Source organism: Hemicordylus capensis, chromosome 5 (genome assembly GCF_027244095.1).
Source record: "Hemicordylus capensis ecotype Gifberg chromosome 5, rHemCap1.1.pri, whole genome shotgun sequence".
NCBI lineage: Eukaryota > Metazoa > Chordata > Lepidosauria > Squamata > Cordylidae > Hemicordylus > Hemicordylus capensis.
In genome coordinates, this window is record NC_069661.1 from 138,350,291 (window position 1) to 138,369,584 (window position 19,294).

The 19,294-nt window shown below is 40.2% G+C and overlaps 1 protein-coding gene across 7 annotated transcripts in view; it reads right to left on the reverse strand.

Annotated features, from left to right (window-relative positions):
• The window catches only part of SEMA3A (semaphorin 3A), a 332,084-nt gene that overhangs the window by 110,083 nt on the left and 202,707 nt on the right, over positions 1-19,294 (reverse strand). For 6 of the 7 annotated variants that reach the window (XM_053257035.1, XM_053257036.1, XM_053257037.1 and 3 more), the window contains one exon: positions 9,110-9,203. In XM_053257035.1, the coding sequence (XP_053113010.1) occupies positions 9,110-9,203 (94 nt within the window). Of the gene's footprint in view, positions 1-9,109; positions 9,204-12,408; positions 12,428-19,294 lie in introns of those variants that run through there. The other variant, XM_053257041.1, reaches the window with a different exon arrangement.

Genomic DNA, 19,294 nt, shown 5'->3' on the forward strand with positions numbered 1-19,294 from the left:
TTTTCACTGCACCACTCAAAAGTTGCATAACTGTTGAGGTTTAGAAGTCATTAACAATCACCCAGGTGATCGTTGAAAATGTCTTCAGTAATAGTCACAAATGTTCTTTTTCTAACCCTAATAATGTGAATGGATATGTAAATCTAGTGGAAGCAGTGAAGAACTAAGAAGTATTCTCTTTTTAAAAATCTGAAAAGTATCTTTAAGAAGTCAGAGACTGCTGCTAACTGAGCAAAAAGGTACCTTTTAAAGTAATGATTCTTTTATATTTAGAAGGGGAGAGCATACCCACAAACAGGTCCTTACTTGCCCATTCAGGTGAATGGGAAAATAGGGGCTTGTTGGCAGGTATGGGGGAGCCATTGTCCCTATCCAACTCCTAAAAGAAGGCTAAAAGAAACAATAACACGGCAGCTGGGGAGAGGCTAATAGAAAGTATGCCTTTGTTTAACTACAGGAAAGTGCTGGTGAGGATTCAGCTGTCATGGTGCACGTCAGCACCAACCATGTTGGGAAATGCAGTTGGGAAGTCCTGGAAGGCAAAGTTAGGCTTCTAGATAGCATATTGAAGTCCAGGGCCCCCAGGGTAGCATTCTCTGAAGTACCACCTGTTCCACAGGCGGAGCTGATGGGTCTCAATGCGTGGATGAGACGGTGGTGCCAGGAGGGGGGTTTAGATTTGTTAGGCACTGACATACATTTGGGGGCAAGCAAAGCCTATACAAAAAAGGATGGGATCCACTTGAACCAAGATGGAACCAGACATGCTGGCACTTAAACTAAAAAAGGACGCAGAACAGCTTTTAAAATGATGCCTGGGGAATTACTGACAGGAGCAGGGTGGTATCTGGTTCGACAAGCAAAATACCCCAAGGTGCAAGGGTGCACACTTTTAAAATAAACCAGAAGGGGACAGAGTAGAGCCAGGAGTAGAGCAGATGGTGATACATGATAGCTGGTCAAAAAGGTCAAATGACAGTAAGAGAGATAGCACAAGCCAACACCAGGTAATAGATTTAACGTATAGGTGTTTCAATACCAATGCCAGAAGCTTCCAAGCCAAGATGGGTGAACTGGAATGCTTGGTTGCTAATGAAAACAAAGATATAGTTGGCATAATGGAAACCAGGTGGAACAGTGAGAAGAGTGGGACACTGTTATTCCTGGATACAAACTCTACAGAAAGGGCAGGGACGGATGGGCTGCAGATAGAGCAGAACTGTATATTAAATAAGGTGTAGAATCCAACAAGCTAGAAAACCTAGGGGGACTGGAGTTCTCTACAGAATCATTACGGGTGACAATATGAGGACTGAAAGGAAATGTGTTACGAGGGACGTGTTATCACCCTCCGGATCAAAACACTGAGAGTGACCTGGAGTTGGAGAAGCAAATGATAGATGCATCAGAGAGAGAGAGAGAGCGCGCTGTAATAATGGATGACTTCAATTGCCCTCACAGTGGACTGGGCAAATTCACATGCAGGCACTGACGGAGAGGCCAAATTTCTAGACATGCTAAATGACTCTGCCTTAGAATAGCTGGTTATGGAAAAAATCAGAGAGAGGGAAACCTTGAAGTTAATCCTGAGTGGTGCCCAGGACCTGGTGTGAGATGTCAGAGTCGTAGAACCATTGGGGAACTCTGACCATAGTGTGATACAATTCAGTTTATATGAGAGTGGAGCATTGCCAAATAAGTCCAACACAGATGTGTTGGACTTCAGAAGAGGAAACTTCTCAAAAATGAGGAGACTGGTAAAAAGGAAGCTGAAAGAGAAAGCATGGAACTTATTAAAACCACAATAATAGAAGTTCAGTTGGAATGTATACCAAGAGGGAAGAAAGGTACCACCAAGTTCAGGAGGATGCCAGCATGGCTTACAAGTGGAGTCATGGAAGCTATAGAAGGGAAAAAGACTTCCTTCAGAAAATGGAAGTCCTGGCCAAATGAAGAGAACAGAAAGGAACATAAACTCTGGCAAAAGAAATGCAAGGAGACAATAATAGAATGCAAAAAGAGAGTTTGAGGAGCATATAGTTAAAAGTGTTAAGGGGCCTAGAGCACCTTTCTTACAACAGCATCTGGGGCTTTTTAGTTTGGAAAAGAGGGAACTATGGGGAGACATGATAGAGGTGAATAAAATTATGCATGAAGTAGAGAGAGTGGACAGAGATAATTTCCCCCTCTCTCACAACACTAGAACCAGGGGTCATCCCATGAAACTGAAGGCCAGGAAATTTAGGACCAACAGAAGGAAGTACGTTTTCACACAGCATATAACTGAGGTGGTGGCCCTGAGTGCTTTGTATTAGCTTCGGTTGATACACCAACTGCACCCTCTCTTGGAAGAGTGTGACCTTAAGACAGTGGTACACATGTTGGTCACCTCCAGGCTTGACAACTTCAATGCCTTTGTACATAGTCCAGAAACTGCAATTAGTGTAGAATGCTGCCTCCAGCTTGGTCTCCAGGTTGTCCCGAAGAAACCATATCACTCCTGTTTTGAAAGAACTACACTTGTTGCCAATGAGGTTTTTTTGGCAAAATACAAAGTGCCGGTTATTACCTACTGTATAAAGCCCTTAACAGCGCGGGCCCAAGGTATTTAAGAGAATGCCTTCTTTATTATGAACACTGCCGACTATTAAGATAACCGGGGAGGTTCATCTGAGGGTGCCATTGGCTCATTTGGTGGCGACTCAAAGGCAAGCCTTCTCTGTAGTTGCCCCAGGGCTGTGGAATGCACTTCTTGCTGAGGTTAGAGCTGCTCCATCCCTGTTGGCTTTTAGGAAACAACTGAAAACACATCTCTTTAGCTAAGCTTTTTATTTAAAGTTCTAGTTGATGTTTTTAGTTGAATTTTATTGATTGTTTTAACTTTAAATTTTATATGTGTTTTAAATGTGTTAATCTTTTTTTATTTGTTTCATTATTGTAAACCGCTGAGAGTCTTTGGTAGTGGGCAGCATATAAATATGATAAACAAACAAACAAACAAACCCTTTCAAAAATTGTTTGATTAGAAAATAATTACGTGCAGTCTAACTTCTAGACACCTCTACAACTCAAAGTACAAATGAGTTTTTAATGGTTTAGATATCATTGGATAAAAGAAGAGATTCTTCCTAAACTTTAGGAAAGATAAGCCTACATAATCCTAGAACTTGTCTGACAAAGAGGGAAAGCCTCTACACTCAACCAGGTCAGCACTTACTGCAAGCCTTGTAGCCACCAGAAGTCTCTCTTGCAAGAAGCCCTTTAGGTCACAAAATACTTTATCTAAGGTCCCTTGGCAGTTTAATGTGCATTGAGTAATAAACAAGGTTTGCTCAGTGATCCCTAAAGTCTTAACATCTATTTTTGTTAATGTGTGGTGTGTGTTTTTTTAGCTATATTGGTGCCAAAGGGTTAGATTAAATTTGTTAGGCTAAAGAGAAACTTTAAAATTTGTTAATTTTTTTTTTTTTTGCTGTTAGGTCTTTAGTATTTCCCCCCCTTGTCTTTGTGAACTGCACACTACTGGTGTTTTGGTGGTGAGAAGTAATTTTTTGAGCCTCATCTTGGCATGCTCAAAGGTCCAATTTCCTCCCCACCACAACTTTTTGGGAAAAAGATTGGATCATTTCCAAGCTAATCTGAGGCAGCTTTCACATCTCTAATTAAGAATAATTAGAAAGAAAATACAGTGGCTGACAGGATGAGGACAGTTACTCAGAGCAGTCCCATTGAAATTAATTTCAGCCAGTATGCTAGTTATATGTTTTAAAAGTTTATAGAAAACAAATACAGATGAATGGATTCCTAGCTTCATGGATTAGAAAAAATGTTAAGCTATCTCTTTCAAATTCATTGCTGGTGCTGCCTAAATCTCACTGATGATTTACTCCATCAGTTTCAGCTTGGTAACTTGTTCTTAAGATTCATAGTATCTTAAGTAGCTGCACAACAATTATTTCCATATTCAGCTATTACATTATAGGCAAACATGTGCAGGGAAGCTGTACAGCCTATGGATGTGGATAAAGTCAGCAAGTTTCTCTTTGAATATTACAAAAATACACCAACAGCCAAATGCAGAAATAATTGCACATATGGTTGGCAGCATCTTTTAAGCAGTGTCTGAACTATTATGGACAACTGCCGTCGATGCAGAACACATTGTCAGTATAAAAAGCCATGAGAATGGTGGCTAAGTTGACAGAACTGATGTCTATGCAAAGAAAGCCATAAGCTAAGAAAGAGAGATAGGCAGACTCATGTCAAGAAAGGGGAAACTATAGAAATCACTTGAATTCCAAACATGCTTAAAACAAACACCCTTTTGAGGGGAAAGGAAGGAAGGTCTATGATGAGTGGAAAGTTCTAGAGAGTTAGGAAGAAACAAGTAGCAAATAAAAGGAAGAGACCCACAATAGATAAGGGTCCTACTCACTCAACAAGCTGTATTGGTAAGGGGCGGTTGAATCTATATCAGGTATCAGATTGCCACCAGTTGCTTGGGGATTGTTTTGTTAGGAAACCAAGTTGGAATATGATTTTGTGAATATGAATGTATTTTGTGTACATTCTGCATACTTGATTGTGGCGTGGCAAATATATACTAAAGCTTTAAAGCTTTAAATGCTGAGAGTTGGCTCACTGTTATCCCTGTTCCAAACAGGAACACCCTGAATCCAAACAGGAAAAGCAGAGCAGATTTGGACTCTTCCATTCAGAATGGGAACCTACACAACACAAATGTTCTGTACCTTCTTGGGTGCTTCCTCACCTAACTTAAGCCACTAGGGCTGTGCATCATTACAGACCTTTCAGATCTGACATGCCCTCTGCTGGAAGCTGTTGAAGGGAGCTCCACTATGACAGCAGGAAGCCTCTGACAAAACTGTGGTTCTGTTATGTCATGTCAAGTTGGAATCAACTTTTGGGCCTGTGCAACAGACCTAACAGCCATAATAAGCCGGACATTTTAAGCTAGGAAAAGGTTGTTTTGTACAAATACTCAAGCTTAAAGTGCACCCCAGATCTGATGCCTGAAGGGCTTTATCTGCCCTTTTGTTTGAGCTCCCAATATTGCTATAAATGGATGCTGTAAATTTACAGTGCCTTAATATCTGCCTTAGTCTTAGCATTAATCACATTTTTCTTGAGCCATTTAATTGGAGGCACCTGTGCTCAAGAGTTTGATTGTCTAAATAGAATACTAGGGGCCTGGCCATTATTGGAATGATAACAAAACCCCACTAAGACTAGAAATTGGAGCCACCTGGAGTGTGATTTTGAACATAAAGTGTTCAAAATAACATCATTTTCAACATAAAGGATGACTTCACACCTTTATTTGTGAAGTCTGAGAAATCAGAAACAAAAACAGAAATCATGAGTAAAGGAATGTTTTAAGAATCCTGAAAACAAGCAAAGATAAAGATGTCAATGATTTGGTGTTGTGTAATGGTTATAGCACTGGACTTGGACTAGAAATATTCAGGTTCGCAATCCCTGCTCAGCCATAAGACCTGCTGGGTGACCCTGGCACAATCACCATTTCTCAATAAAACCTACAGAGTTATTATGAGAGAAATATGGGATAATCCTCTATGTATACCCCTGAACTCCTATGGAGGAGGGTGGGATATATATTTGATCCATATATAGTATCAAGAGATAATGCTTCCATGCATTAGATTTCCTTTCCTTACACCTTCCCCCAACTCCTCTTTGTGTTCTACAATAAGAATTTTTTTTAAGTCAAAGTAAAACCAAGGTGAACAAAATCATTTTATTAGTGCAAGACTGAATGAAAAGGGAGTGTGAGAAACAAGATTGTTGGTTTCATATGATTACATGCCAGGAGAGTCAGACTTGTCGTCATCCTCTTTTTTGATTGAATATTAAAGCAAATAGTAGTTAATCTCACTGGAGGAACTGCAGCACAAATTAAAGTTGCTCTAGCCACTAACTTATACAGCAAACTGAATTTAAGACTCTAGGTCTGGATGAATGGAATTCCTGGATACTGACAAAACTTGCAGACGTGATCTCAGAAATACTGTCTGTAATATCTGAGATCTCCTGGAGAATGGGTGAGGTGTCAGAAGACTAGAGAAGAGCAAAAATTGTCCCTGTCTTCAAAAAGTGGGGAAAGGTGGTGATGGGAACCTACAGTTCTGTCATCTTGATGTGGATACCTGGCAAGATCCTAGAATAGACTATTAAATAGTCTGTGAGCACGTAGAAAGAAATCTGATTATTATGAACATAGGAACCTGCCTTATAGCAAGTCAGACCATTGGTCCATCTAGCTCAGTATTGTCTACATTGACTGGTAATGGCTCTCCAAGGTTTCAGGCAGGAGTCTTTTCCAACCCTACCTGGAGATGCCAGGGATTGAACATAAGGCCTTCTGCTGCATGCAAAGCAGATGCTCCACCACTGAGCTATGGCCCCATCCCCTAAGGATCTTACAGCAGAAAGTACTCACATAAATTCACCAATCCAAATGCAAAGAAAACCCTGCTTAGCAAAGGGGACAATTCATGCTTGGTATTTCAAGATTGGCTGTCCACCTCAAGTAGGAGCCAGCATGGATTTGTCATGAGAAAATCATGCCAGAATAACCTTATCTCCTTTAAATATTTACAAGGTCTGTGCAATATCAGATCTGGAATTCTGGAACTGGCCCAATATGGCAATTCCAAAGGGTATTGGAGACAATCTAGATGCTATATACGGAAGGCTATTTAGCTCCAGAATTATCTGACACCATTCAGGGAATTCTGGAGCATCCTGGAGCTCTAAAAGGCAACAGGAGTCTGCATTTTTCCCCCTGATAGCAGCCAGGAGTTATCTTCTGACATCTCTTTGCCTGTCTGCAAATGCATTTATTTCTTTATTTTTTTAAAAAAAACAACTCAGCCTGTTATTTTACTTACAATTAAAAAAATAAAGCAGTAGAATCTCGGATGTTACATCACTTCCCCGAGATTTTCAGATGTTACATAATTTTTCTTCTGAGATTCCCTGTGAGTACAATTTCCAGGTTACTTAAAAGAAAATTAAAAACAACATATGGTCAGATTAACTTGTAATTAAATACACAGAGTCCAACCATCCTTAAGTGTGCTCCCTTTCAGAGCTGGGTTTTTAAAGTGGCAATTTTAAAAACTTCCCCCATAGACTTCAATGGGGTTTTTTTTTGCCAATTAAAAGTTAGATTCCAAATCTGATACCAAAATTCTGGTGCTCCTGAGGGCAGGACTAGAAGCAATGGGTTGAAATTACAAGAAATAACAAGGAAGCAAATTCATGCTAGACATTATGGAGAATTTCCTAACTGTAAGACTGTCTGACAGGAAGGAGCCTCCCTTGTTCAGTGGTGGGCTCTGCATCACTGGAAGTTTTCAAACGGCCTTCTGTTTGAAATGCTGTAGCAGATTTCTGTACTGAGCAGTGGGTTGGACTAGAAGGTCCGAGGTCCTTTGTCTGAATTTTTATATTTATATCATTTTAAGACATGGATAAAAATATTTCATTTTCTAACATATGATAGAAAATTCATGGTGAAAACAGCTTTCATTTTCTGAAGAATATATGGAGGACAAGGATCAATGGGATTTCTTCAAAAAATGTGTCTTCTTTATGCTCAGGAACATCAATTGGGCCACTAACCAAATTTCCTGTGTCTTCATGTTTGGCCAAACAAGTTAGTAACAGGGCCCTTCAAAATCAACAGTCATATCAATTGGCATATATACTCCCAAATAAACCAGACCCAAGTCCTTCAGGTCATCTTTTGTGATGGTGGTGGGCTCTGGTGTGTATTCTTTCAGTCTGTGTGAAGTTAGATCTGCTAGGTTGGATACTTTTTGGTGATGGCACCAATTCTGTACAACGGTGTCCCTAAAAAACTGCCTCAAACCCTTAGCTACCGCTTGTGAGATCAAGCCTTTTTGAATTTTGAATTTGACTTTTTATTTGATACTGCAGGTTTTATGGTATACTGTTTATGTTTATGATGCTGCTATAGAGTTTCTGAAGATTTGTAATGTAAGTCAAATGTTTGTATGCTGCACTGACCAATTTTATTAGAAAAATAGCTTATAAATGCTGTAGGGAGGTCAATAAATAATTAAATAATTATATGCAATTACGTTACTTAGGCTGTAACTACAGGTTACAAGACAAAACTGTATTTTCAAACCCCAGAAACCACTTCTCAACTTGAGAATTCCAGCTGGGGAGGAATTTGCATAGGAAAATTGGCAGATGATGGAAGATTTAAGCACCTCTCCCCTAAGTAAAGGAAAGTGTGTTGTGGAGTCGCGGTCGACTCCTGGTGACCACAGGGCCCTATGGTTGTCTTTGGTAGAATACAGGATGGGTTTACCATTGCCATCTCCCGCACAGAATGAGATGCTGCCTTTAAGATTCAAACCCTACCTGTTGTTTTTCTCCTGAAAACCATCCAGTTCTGATGTAGTTTTGAAAAGCACTATATTTTATTATTTAAAATTTACTATAGGTAGTGGCTGACATACTGCACAAGAATATATCAGCCTAGTAATGTTGTGTTGGTTTAATTTGCATCAGTTGTGCAAACACAAAAATTATGCAAATTGTGTTGTTTAACACAAGAGTAAGCCTTATTTCTAGTGGGCTTATTCTTTTGTACAGCAATTTACATGAAACGGCATAAACAGAACATTAGATTGATATACACTTGCACAGTATACCTGCCATTAATTATGCAACACTTTATCTGGACACCCATGGCCTGCACACATAGACACATAGAACTCGTCAAGTTCAGCAAGCTCAGAGCTTTGCATCATGGCCTTTATCCATATGTTCAAATTCACAGTTTGATATCTGTGCCAATTTAACTAGAACAGGAATGATTGGAAATTCCCAATTTGCACATCCATCCACAGAAATAATGGGCAGTTACTGCTATGCAGGATTAAGCCTGCCTTAACTTGCAGTGCAGCTGAATCCACTTTCTAACTTTTTCTGGGAAGGTTTTAAAATTAGGAAGCAAGACCTCTGATAACTATCAGGAAAAGAAAGAAGCAGGTAACTATAGATATACATTTTAGATTACATTACATACCTATTAAAAGGGAAGCTGTCAAGAGTTTGGGGTCATAAGGACTTTTTCCTCTGCCATTTTCAAAGTGTGAGTCTTCCAGCTTAAATATATTGTCCTGTTAGGGAAGAAGAAACAAATAAACCATCTAAACCATGCAGTCAGACTACTGTAGACAACTGGTTGAGCCACTAAGAATGATTTAATATTTCACCACACATCAAATTCCAAGTGCTGTGTTGCTCCACCCACATTATATTAGATCTGGCTTTTAAAAATAATAAAATACTTTATTTGTAAAGAAAGCATGAAAGCCAGAGAGTGTCATCATGCCTGAAGCCAGAAATGTGCTCACTAGGGGCTGGTACATTACAACCTGTCACTGCAACATGATTTTCACAGAGATTTTTCTGTGTCCACAGTATCATGTGCATGGTTGTGCTAACCCACCCATAAACCTTAGAATTATGGGATGTAAAGCACAGAAATCAGGGAAGTGGAATGGCTAGGGAAAATGTAGGGCAACTGCCACAAAAGAGCAGTTGTCTGTATGGCTGTGGGAAAACACAAAACAGCCCAAGGTTAATTTACATGGGGGCTGTGGGCAAATTGGAATTGTTTAGGGTCATATTTCAGTGCCAGGAATTCATGTTTCTTTTAATTCAGTTTATCCATGTCGTTAGTAGAATAGTAGGATTTCACTTATTCAGATATCCCCAAACAATGATCTGGGGCAGGGGGAGGCTGAAGAGATTATAGGATGTCCAGAGGAAAGAGTTAATTCATCAAAATAGTTTTATGAAGTGAAGAACTAATAAGGAACATAAAACACGTCCATAAAAATAAACAATCCAGATTAAAAAGGTTTGGATGAGAAAAGTTATTTCTATGCTCTTTAATTAAGTGCTTTATTCATTTCAATTTATTCTGGTAGATTAAAAAAACATCAATATGATTGTGTACAATTTTCCTTCTTCGCAAAGCTGTTCAAACAGCTGAAAGATGATTTATATATGCAGTAAAATCATAGAGTCTTCTGAGACTGTACTCCTCCAACATTCAAGTGCATTTGATTGCATTTTTGAATGCTTCCTTGCATTTTAAAAAACAAGTTGTTCTAGTAAGAACTAATGTTCCTACTGTACTGGACTAAATTCCAGTGGACTAAATACACTGGTCCTTACTACACTGGACTAAATACACTGGTCCCTACACTGGACTAAATTTGATCCAAATCAGTTAGGCAGTTCACAAGTTAGCCCACTTGTGCCTCAAATGTTCATGCCTCTGCCATCTAGAATCAGGGTGGGTGGCATCATTAATACAAAATATGCCCTTGAGGTGTCTCTATCTATCCTTACACCTGCAGTAAATTTGGTTCATATCAGTTAGGTGGTTCACAAGTTAGCCCACTTGCGCCAAAAATGTTCATGCGTCCGCCATCTTGAATTGGTGTGGATGACATAATCACAAAATGTGCCACTGAGGTATCCCTGTGTGTCACTCACTACAACTGTACCAAATTTGGTTCAAATCGTTTCAACAGTCCACAAGCTAGCCTAGTTGCACCTCAAACATTCATGTGTCCACCATCTTACATAAGGACATAAGAACAGCCCCATCTAGCCCCTGCTAGATCAGGCCCAAAACCTATATAGTTGAGCATCCTGTTTCGCACAATGACCACCAGAATTATTATTTTTAATTTATTCTTAAATTTATATACTGCCTTTCATTAAAGTAATCCCAAGGAGGTTTACAGCAAAAATTTAAACACAAGATGGTAAAAAAGACGCAATTAAAATATTAAGTAAAAAAAAATTAAACAAATCTGATTAAAAATTTAAAACAAAAGCATAAAAGCAATACAGACTATAAAGAGCAGCAGCAGAGAATCAAATAAATGCCTGGCAAAAAGCCAAGATTTTACACTTTTTCTAAAAGCTGTGATGGAGACCAAGGGTGCGAATAGCCACTGAGATGCCTCTGAGAAATTCACAGGCAAGAGCTGAGGGCATACCCTCTCTCCTGCTGTCACCAGAGGCGTATCTAAGGAAAATAGCGCCTAGGGCAAGCACTGAAATTGTGCCCCTGTCCAAACATCTGACACCCATCTTTCAGATAACTTTACCATAATATCAGCTCAAAAATACAAGTTCAGACACTTTCAGGAGAAACAGGTTGTAAGCAACACAAACATGCATACACACGCACATACAACCATGCATGTGGCACATATGTGCCAGTCGCCTTCCCAAGGAAACACAGCACATCCATGTGCTGGGAATGCCTCCATAGAGCTAAGCAGTGAAAGCCCTCTTTAGCAAATGCTCTGCCACCTCAGCACACCTCACTACAGGTTGCTGCCTCCAAGAAATGCAGGCATGGGTTTTTCTGTCCAAACAGCTTTTGCCTTAAAGGGAGATGTCTGCAATGGGAAATCCTAGGGGCCCCAAAAATTCTGAAATTATCCAGCAGCTTACAATAGGCTTAGATCCAGCAGCCTGATCAGGAAGAAGGTGGAAGGTGCAACTAGCCACAGAACAGCAAAACAGTGTGATATTCAGTTTGGTTTTGTTTTTTTTAAAGCACCATACAAGTTAAAGGCAGGCACTTTCCAAATTTGAAATCCCACAAACCTTATAATCAGATTGGTTGACATTATGCAGATAAAGATAGAGCTCTGTATAGAGAATTAAACAGCATGCGAGTGAATATTTCTATTTTATTCCTTGCCTCTCCCCTACCCCCTTCAGTTTTGCCAGCTTACAAGGTATTAAACCAACATTGTCTTTTTAAGGGGTGTTTTGTCCACTTACTTTTGTGCCATTTATATCTGTTTTTTAAATGCTCGGATCCCTTGCCAACAACTTTGTATTGTTCTGACTCCCTAGATCAGGGAAAAATCTAGACTTGGGTCTTGCAGAGGCCATTTGAGCATGTTTCCAGCAGCCTTTTTTAAATTTAAAAAAATGACCACTTCACATGCTCAAATGGTCCCTGCGAGGTCCTATGCTTTGCCAGACCTTGCAGAGGCCTTCTGATCATGTGCGGCAACCTCCAAAATGGCCACCGCACTTATCTTTTTAGGCCCAAACAGGGCTGAAAATTAGCCCGAGACAGGCTGCGGCAGTGATCTAAGAGGCCAGCGGGGGGAGGGGGAACCTTTGCAGACCCCCAACACCAGCCCTTAGGAAGCCCCCTGAAGGGGCTACAGGTAATTTTTTTTAAAAAATTAAAAAACAATAAATCCGTGAATTGGGGAGGGGGTGGAGGCAGCATGGCACTGGCACCCACCCACCAGTGGCGCCTAGGGCACATACCCTGGCTGCCCCCCTCCTGGTTTCACCTATGGCTGTCACTCCTTTGCAATCGGTATTAGAGGCATCTTGCCTATGAGGCTGGAGGTGGCCTATATCCACCAGACTAGTAGCCATTGATAGACATGGTGTCCTGCTGTCACTCCCTTGCAATTGATATTTTAGAGGCATCTTGCCTATGAGGCTGGAGGTGGCCTATAGCTGCCAGACTAGTAGCCATTGATAGACATGTCCTTGCCCCTTTTAAAGCCATCCAAGCTAGTGGCCATTACCACATCCAGTGGCAGAGAATTCCATAGATTATGCACTTTGTGAAAAAGTACTTCATTGGTCCCAAATTTCCCAACCTTCAGTTTCATGGGATGAGCCCTTGTTCTAGTGTTGTGACAGAGGGATAAAAAATTATCTGTGTCCACTCTCTCTACTCCATGCATCATTTTATACACCTCTATCATGTCTCCCCATAGTCACCTCTTTTCCAAATTAAAAAGCCCCAGATGCTGTAGCTTTGCCTCATAAGGAAGCTGCTCCAAATATGGCCACATCATAGATTTGTATAAGGGTATTATAATATTAACATTTTTATTTTCACTCCCCTTCCTAAAAATCCCTGTCATGGGATTTGCCTTTTTCAAAGCTGCTGTGCATTGAGTTGACACTTTCAATGAGCTGTCCACCATGACCCCAAGATCCCTCTCCTGGTCAGTCGCTCAGACCCCATCAGTTCACAAGTTAGCCCATTTGTGCCTTTCAGTATCTGAAATTGGGGTTTATTGCCCCAATATGCATCACTTTACACTTGCTTACATTGAACCACATTTGCCATTTTGTCACCCACTCACCCAGTTTGGAGAGATCATTTTGGAGCTGCTCACAATTTGCTTTGGATTATGTCCTAAATAGTTTAGTGTCCTCTGCAAATTTGGCCACTTCACTGGTTATCCCAACAGATCATTTATGAACAAGTTAAAGAGCACTGGTCCAAATACAGATCCCAGTGGGACCCCACTTCTTACTTGATCTTGAATAGGGGTGGATGCTATCCCATTATAAGCTATGCCATTGAGGCATCCCTATGTGTTCCTACAGCTGTAGCAAATTTGCTTAAAATTGGTTAGGCAGTTCACTAGCACCTCAAAAGTTTAGCCCTTGCTATCTTGGCAAAGATGCACCTTTTAACATGGTGATTCTCTTTATATAGCAGGGGGGAGAGTAACTGGCCCTATCCACTCCTAGCACAGTTCCTCCAGTGACTGTTGCTGGTGTCTATCTTATGTTTCTTTTTAGATTGTGAGCCCTTTGGGGACAGGGATCCATCTTATTTTTATGTTATTTCTCTGTGTAAACCGTCCTGAGCCATTTTTGGAAGGGCGGTATAGAAACTGAATGAATAAATAAATAAATAAATAAATCTTGAATTGGGGTGGATGACATCATCAGAAACACCACCACTGAGGTGTTGATATTTGCTACAACTGTGCCCGATTTGGTTCATATTGGTCCAGGCACTGCGAAGTTGATAGTGGGCGACACACACAGAGAATGCCAGGTGATCTCATAAGCTACTAGAAAGTAGGTTGTTATCATGTCAGGACTAAGAATTCTAACTTAAAACTTTTCTCCTATGTATTCATTTTCTATTTATATATGTATATATAATTGTATATATAGATGTTGGGGGAGGGGAGCTAAGCATTAAAATGTGATTCTCCTCCTGCAATCTGAAGTGGTGCAGTCCAGAAAATACTGTGAAAAACAATGCTTTCTGAAACTCTTGTTGGATCCAAATTAAATGGCCAGTGGCCAACTTTCAACTGAGAGGCAGCATTTTGGCCATTTAAGTGGCCTGCCCAGCACCTCTCAGCTGGTCCACTGGTCATTTTAAATGTGTCCAGCAGGAATGTTGGAACTCTGACAGAGTTCAGACATGACAGCAGGGAGCTCAGTCAGAAGTTGACTTCTATAGACATACTCATAATGCCTGACAGAAAGCATATCAACCTACTTTCAGTAGACTTTGGTGGCCAGGCCCAAACCCTGTTGTCTGACTTAATGGAGCCCAGTGGTAGCCCTTGACACCACCATTGCCAGATGGGTTTCCAACATGATCACACATCAACAATTGGCTCCCCACTAATTCACCACCTAATATGTTTCCACAGTTGCACCTGTTCCTCAGAATATGGATGTGGCAATGTCAAATATAAGCAATGTCAAACATAGGAAAAGCAGTGTTTGAACATTCAGGGAAGGCAAAGCTTGGAGGAGACATTTCTCCATTCAAAACAATGGTGTGAGTTGTGCACTATTGAAAATTCCAGATAAGATCCAAAGCCAATCATAGATATTGAACCATAGATATAGGTTTCGGGTCTTTCCTTCAGAATTCTGATCTTGGATTTGGTATCAGATTTCCTTCTGGAAATCTGATGGGTGGTGATGGGGGAGGTGAAAATTCTGATGGAAGTCTATGGGGAAAGTTTTTTTAAAAAATCACACACACCCCTCCAAAAGACAGGGAGCTCTGAAAGTTGGCACACAAGTAGGTGTAATTGTATTTGACTCAGAGGTCATTCACAAATTCAAAAACTGTGGTCTACCTGGGTTTGGGAGCTGTATGTGCTCCCAATTTTCAGTTATGTGGATGAGGAAAACCTGGGTAGAAGTGGAAGCAAGGTAGGGGGAAAAACCATGGTAGCTTTTCCTCCTACCTTGCTTCCACACAATTACTTCTACCCAGGTTTTTTTCTTACCTTGCTTCCACACAACTGAAAATTGGGAGCACATCTAGCTCCCAAACCCAGGTAGAACAAAGTTTTTGATTGTGTGACTGACCTCTCTGTGTATTTAGTTACAAGTGAATCTGACCATCCAGTTTAAAAAAGTTTTTTTTAAAAGTAATCCAGAAACTGTACTCACATCCGAGAACCATGGAAGAAAAGAGATGTCACATCCAAAAATCACAGGGGAAGAGATGTAACATTTGAGAATCACAGGGGAAGTGATGTAACACCCAAGAAATGACAGCTTTATTTTTTAATTTGTAAGTAAAATAATCAGTGAAATAAAGAAATAAATGCATGGTCAGGCAGACAGGCCTGGTGGGCAGATGGTAGAAGATGGCTCTTCCCTGCCCCCCGCCGCAGCCATGATCGGCATGTGTGTGTGTGTGTGTGTGTGTGTGTAGAATGCAGACCCTATTTTATATTGCTGCTGCCATTTAGAGTTCTGGAATGCTGATAATTGCTCTGCAATGTTCCAGAAATCCCATAGACCATATCAGATAATTCTGGACTGAAATAGGCTTCCCTGTTCCAGATTGGAATTATCAACAATATCCTCTGGAATGGCTCATATTGGACCATTTCTGTAATTCTGGATCCGATATTGCACAGCCCTAATCTGTAACTTAAGGCAGTTAAAACTAATTAAACATCTGAGGTGCTCATTTTGTATATGAACATGGAGTGCCTACCCATTCTGAATTTTGTAAATCCTTCAACATCCCAGTAGATGAGAGGAAGTAAGGGTTTTGAAGTATGAGTGACAAAGCCACAAACCTACAATTGGAAGTCTATATATATAAAAATACACACACACACACACACACACACACACACACACAAATACACACACAAATACACACACACACGTATATAAAACTCAATCCAATGGTTAACTCAATCGAAAAGAGCAACAAAAATGAAAATAAAAATTAAAAAGGGATGAAGGAACATAGTTCTTGCTTTCATATGTTGGTTTGATGCTGATGGAAAGCAGGGGGGACAGGTCACGTAACAATAGACTAATATGGCCAGAATCCAAACAACGATTTCAGATGTGCCCAAGGACGTTTGGATTTTTAAAAAATAGACTACCATGCCATGTCACAAATTGCTTTTGAAATTCTTCTCAGTTCTAAAGTTCTCTCTTGGGTATGTAGAATAAGTCATCCAGTTCTTTGGATCCAAGCCAAAAGTATTTTTCTGACCAGATTTGCGAACAGTGAGGAGAAGGCAGCAGAATAGCAATAGCACTTTTGGAAAGAGCCCCTGGTGGCGCAGTGGTAAAACTGCTGCCCTGTAACCAGAAGGTTACAAGTTCGATCCTGACCAGGGGCTCAAGGCTGACTCAGCCTTCCATCCTTCCGAGGTCGGTAAAATGAGTACCCAGAATGTTGGGGGGCAATATGCTAAATCATTGTAAACTGCTTAGAGAGCTTCCAGCTATAGAGCGGTATATAAATGTAAGTGCTATTGCAGAACTGATGAATGGGCCACTGAACTGTCATTCACAGAATCAAAATGTTTGAATAGTTTGATAGATTTTAATCAGAGTTCTGAAATGTCTCCAGGTGAAATGTTTAACTTTCTAAAATCTATATTAAATTTTTTAGTCTTTTAAAGGATGAGAATTACAATGATCTTACAAATGCCAAAGGATTTCTTGCTTCTTCCATTTCAATGCCCAGGGTGATCCAGCAGAAGTGGAGCAATAACAATTTTTTCGTGAAGGTCATTCTATCTTTGACAGATTAGAAAGGACAAAAAAATTCCATATCCCTGGTATTCCACACATAAGATACCATCAAGAATATTGAACAATTCTCAGAGGACACTGAGAATTGGCATCTTTTTGTGTAGCAACATGCAGGGTTGTTATGTATACTATATCACCTACATTGCTGTCTGGCTAATATAAAACGTATATTGTTTATATTAAAACGTATTTAAAACGTATTTGTTTACATTACGTTACGTTACGTTATTTGTTTACCTTAAAATGTATTTGTTTGGCCTGGCTTTCCAGGGTTTTTAAATTCTAACCCGATTTTGGGGCTTTTAATTACTGTAACTGTTTAATTGTTGTTTTAAAATGTTTTTAAATTGTTAATTGTTGATATATTGTTTTTAATTTGTTTTAGCTTTTCATTGTTTTAGTGGCTTATTTTAATTGTAAACCACCCTGAGCCATTTTGGAAGGGCGGTATATAAATCAAATAAATAAATCAAATAAATAAATATGGTGGCCTTTGAAAAATAAATCCTATACTATGCAACGGGTGTCTTCTTTCTAGACAAGTTATTAAGTGAACTGCATATGCAAGCAATAAAATGCACAATCCTAAAATCAATTCGATTGAACACTTACCCTATTTGTCTTGTATTTTAACAGATTTTCCCCCAATATTTTTCAGTATACATTTGAAAGAGAAATCACAGGCTATAATTGCTTTAACAGAAATGTTACTGCTATATTAAATAATTTATTGGAATATACAGAGTATTGCAAAATTGCAATTGTTTTCAATTGTTACTTTTAGCATTTAAGACCACTACATTCTTCCTTTGACTTTTGGATTTCCTGTGTATTATTAGCCTATGGAGAGAGAGAGAGCTTGTACATTATAGGAAATAGCAGCAATAACTCCTAGTTCCAGCTTCTCATGAAATATCGAATTTGTGTGAGGTAAGATTTATAATTCTCTCTTCAGTGTTGGTTTTGTTCCACAGAAAAGAAATACAATTCCAAGGATGTGATTTTATTCAAAAGCTGTTCTGATGAAGCAGAAAAGGGCACTTCTCAGAGTTTGCAAAAGTTAAGATTCCACTAAACAAAGACAAAGGTGTTCAAGTATTCCAAAGGAACACAAGCCAGCATGGTGTAGTGGTTAGAGTGCTGTACTAGGACCGGCGAGACCCGAGTTCAAATCCCCATTCAGCCATGAAACTAGCTGGGTGACTCTGGGCCAGTCACTTCTCTCTCAGCCTAACCCTACTTCACAGGGTTGTTGTGAAAGAGAAACTCAAGTATGTCATACACCGCTCTGGGCTCCTTGGAGGAAGAGCGGGATATAAATACAAAATATAATAATAATAATAATTATATAATAATATAAAGACCAATATGTTACAAAAATGAGCAAAACAAATGTATTAATTTTGGTCTGTTCAAAGGCAATGAAAAGAGGGCCCTTACTTTTGCCAGTATGTGGGTGGTGCTGTGTGGGGCTGCCTTTGTACATAGTCCAGAAACTGCAGTTGGTACAGAATGTGGCAGCCAGGCTGGTCTCTAGGTCATCTCAAAGAGACCATATTATTCTTTTATAAAAAGAACTACACTGGCTACCAATAGGTATCTAGGCAAAATACAGGGTGCTGGTTATAACCTATAAAACCCTAAACAGCTTAGGACCAGGGCATTTAGGAGAATGTCCTAATGTCTTCTTCACTATGAGCCTCATCGCCCACTGAGATCATCTGGAGAGGTTTGTCTGGGGTTGCCCAGGGGCACACCTAGGTAATTTGGGTGTCCAGACCTGAAGGGCTTAGGAGCCTGCCCCCCACGAGTTAAAATTAAAAAGTTTTTTAAAAAAGTTAAACCTGCATTTTTTGAACAGCAGTGCCAAAATGTCCAGGGTAGCCTCCTATTCTAGCCTGCTTTGTGTAGCCAGGGTGTGGAGGTGAGCTGAGGAGGCCTCCTCCACCCCCGTGGTGGTGGAATCGGCAGGTGGAGCTGGAGCGCCTGCTGGGTTCAACTGTTCAGCCCAGCAGCCCTTTAAAACAGCAAGGAAGCTCTGGCATACCTGCTCGGTTAGCTGACACTCTCTGCTAACTGCGCAGGTGCACTGGAGCCCAGTGGCCACTCCCTCTCCACCTGCTGATGCCACCACGGTGGAGTGGGGTGGAAGCAGGAGCTTCTACCCTGGACCTTGGAGGCCACAGACCGGGTCCACAAGGTTTGGGGATAAGAGCACCCCTGAGGTTGCCACTAGCTTCTCTGTTGCTGTCCTGAGACTCTAGAATGTGCTCTCCGCTTAAATAAGAATATCACCATCTCTGATAATTTTTTTTAAAAAATCTAAAGACATATTTATTCACCCAAGTTT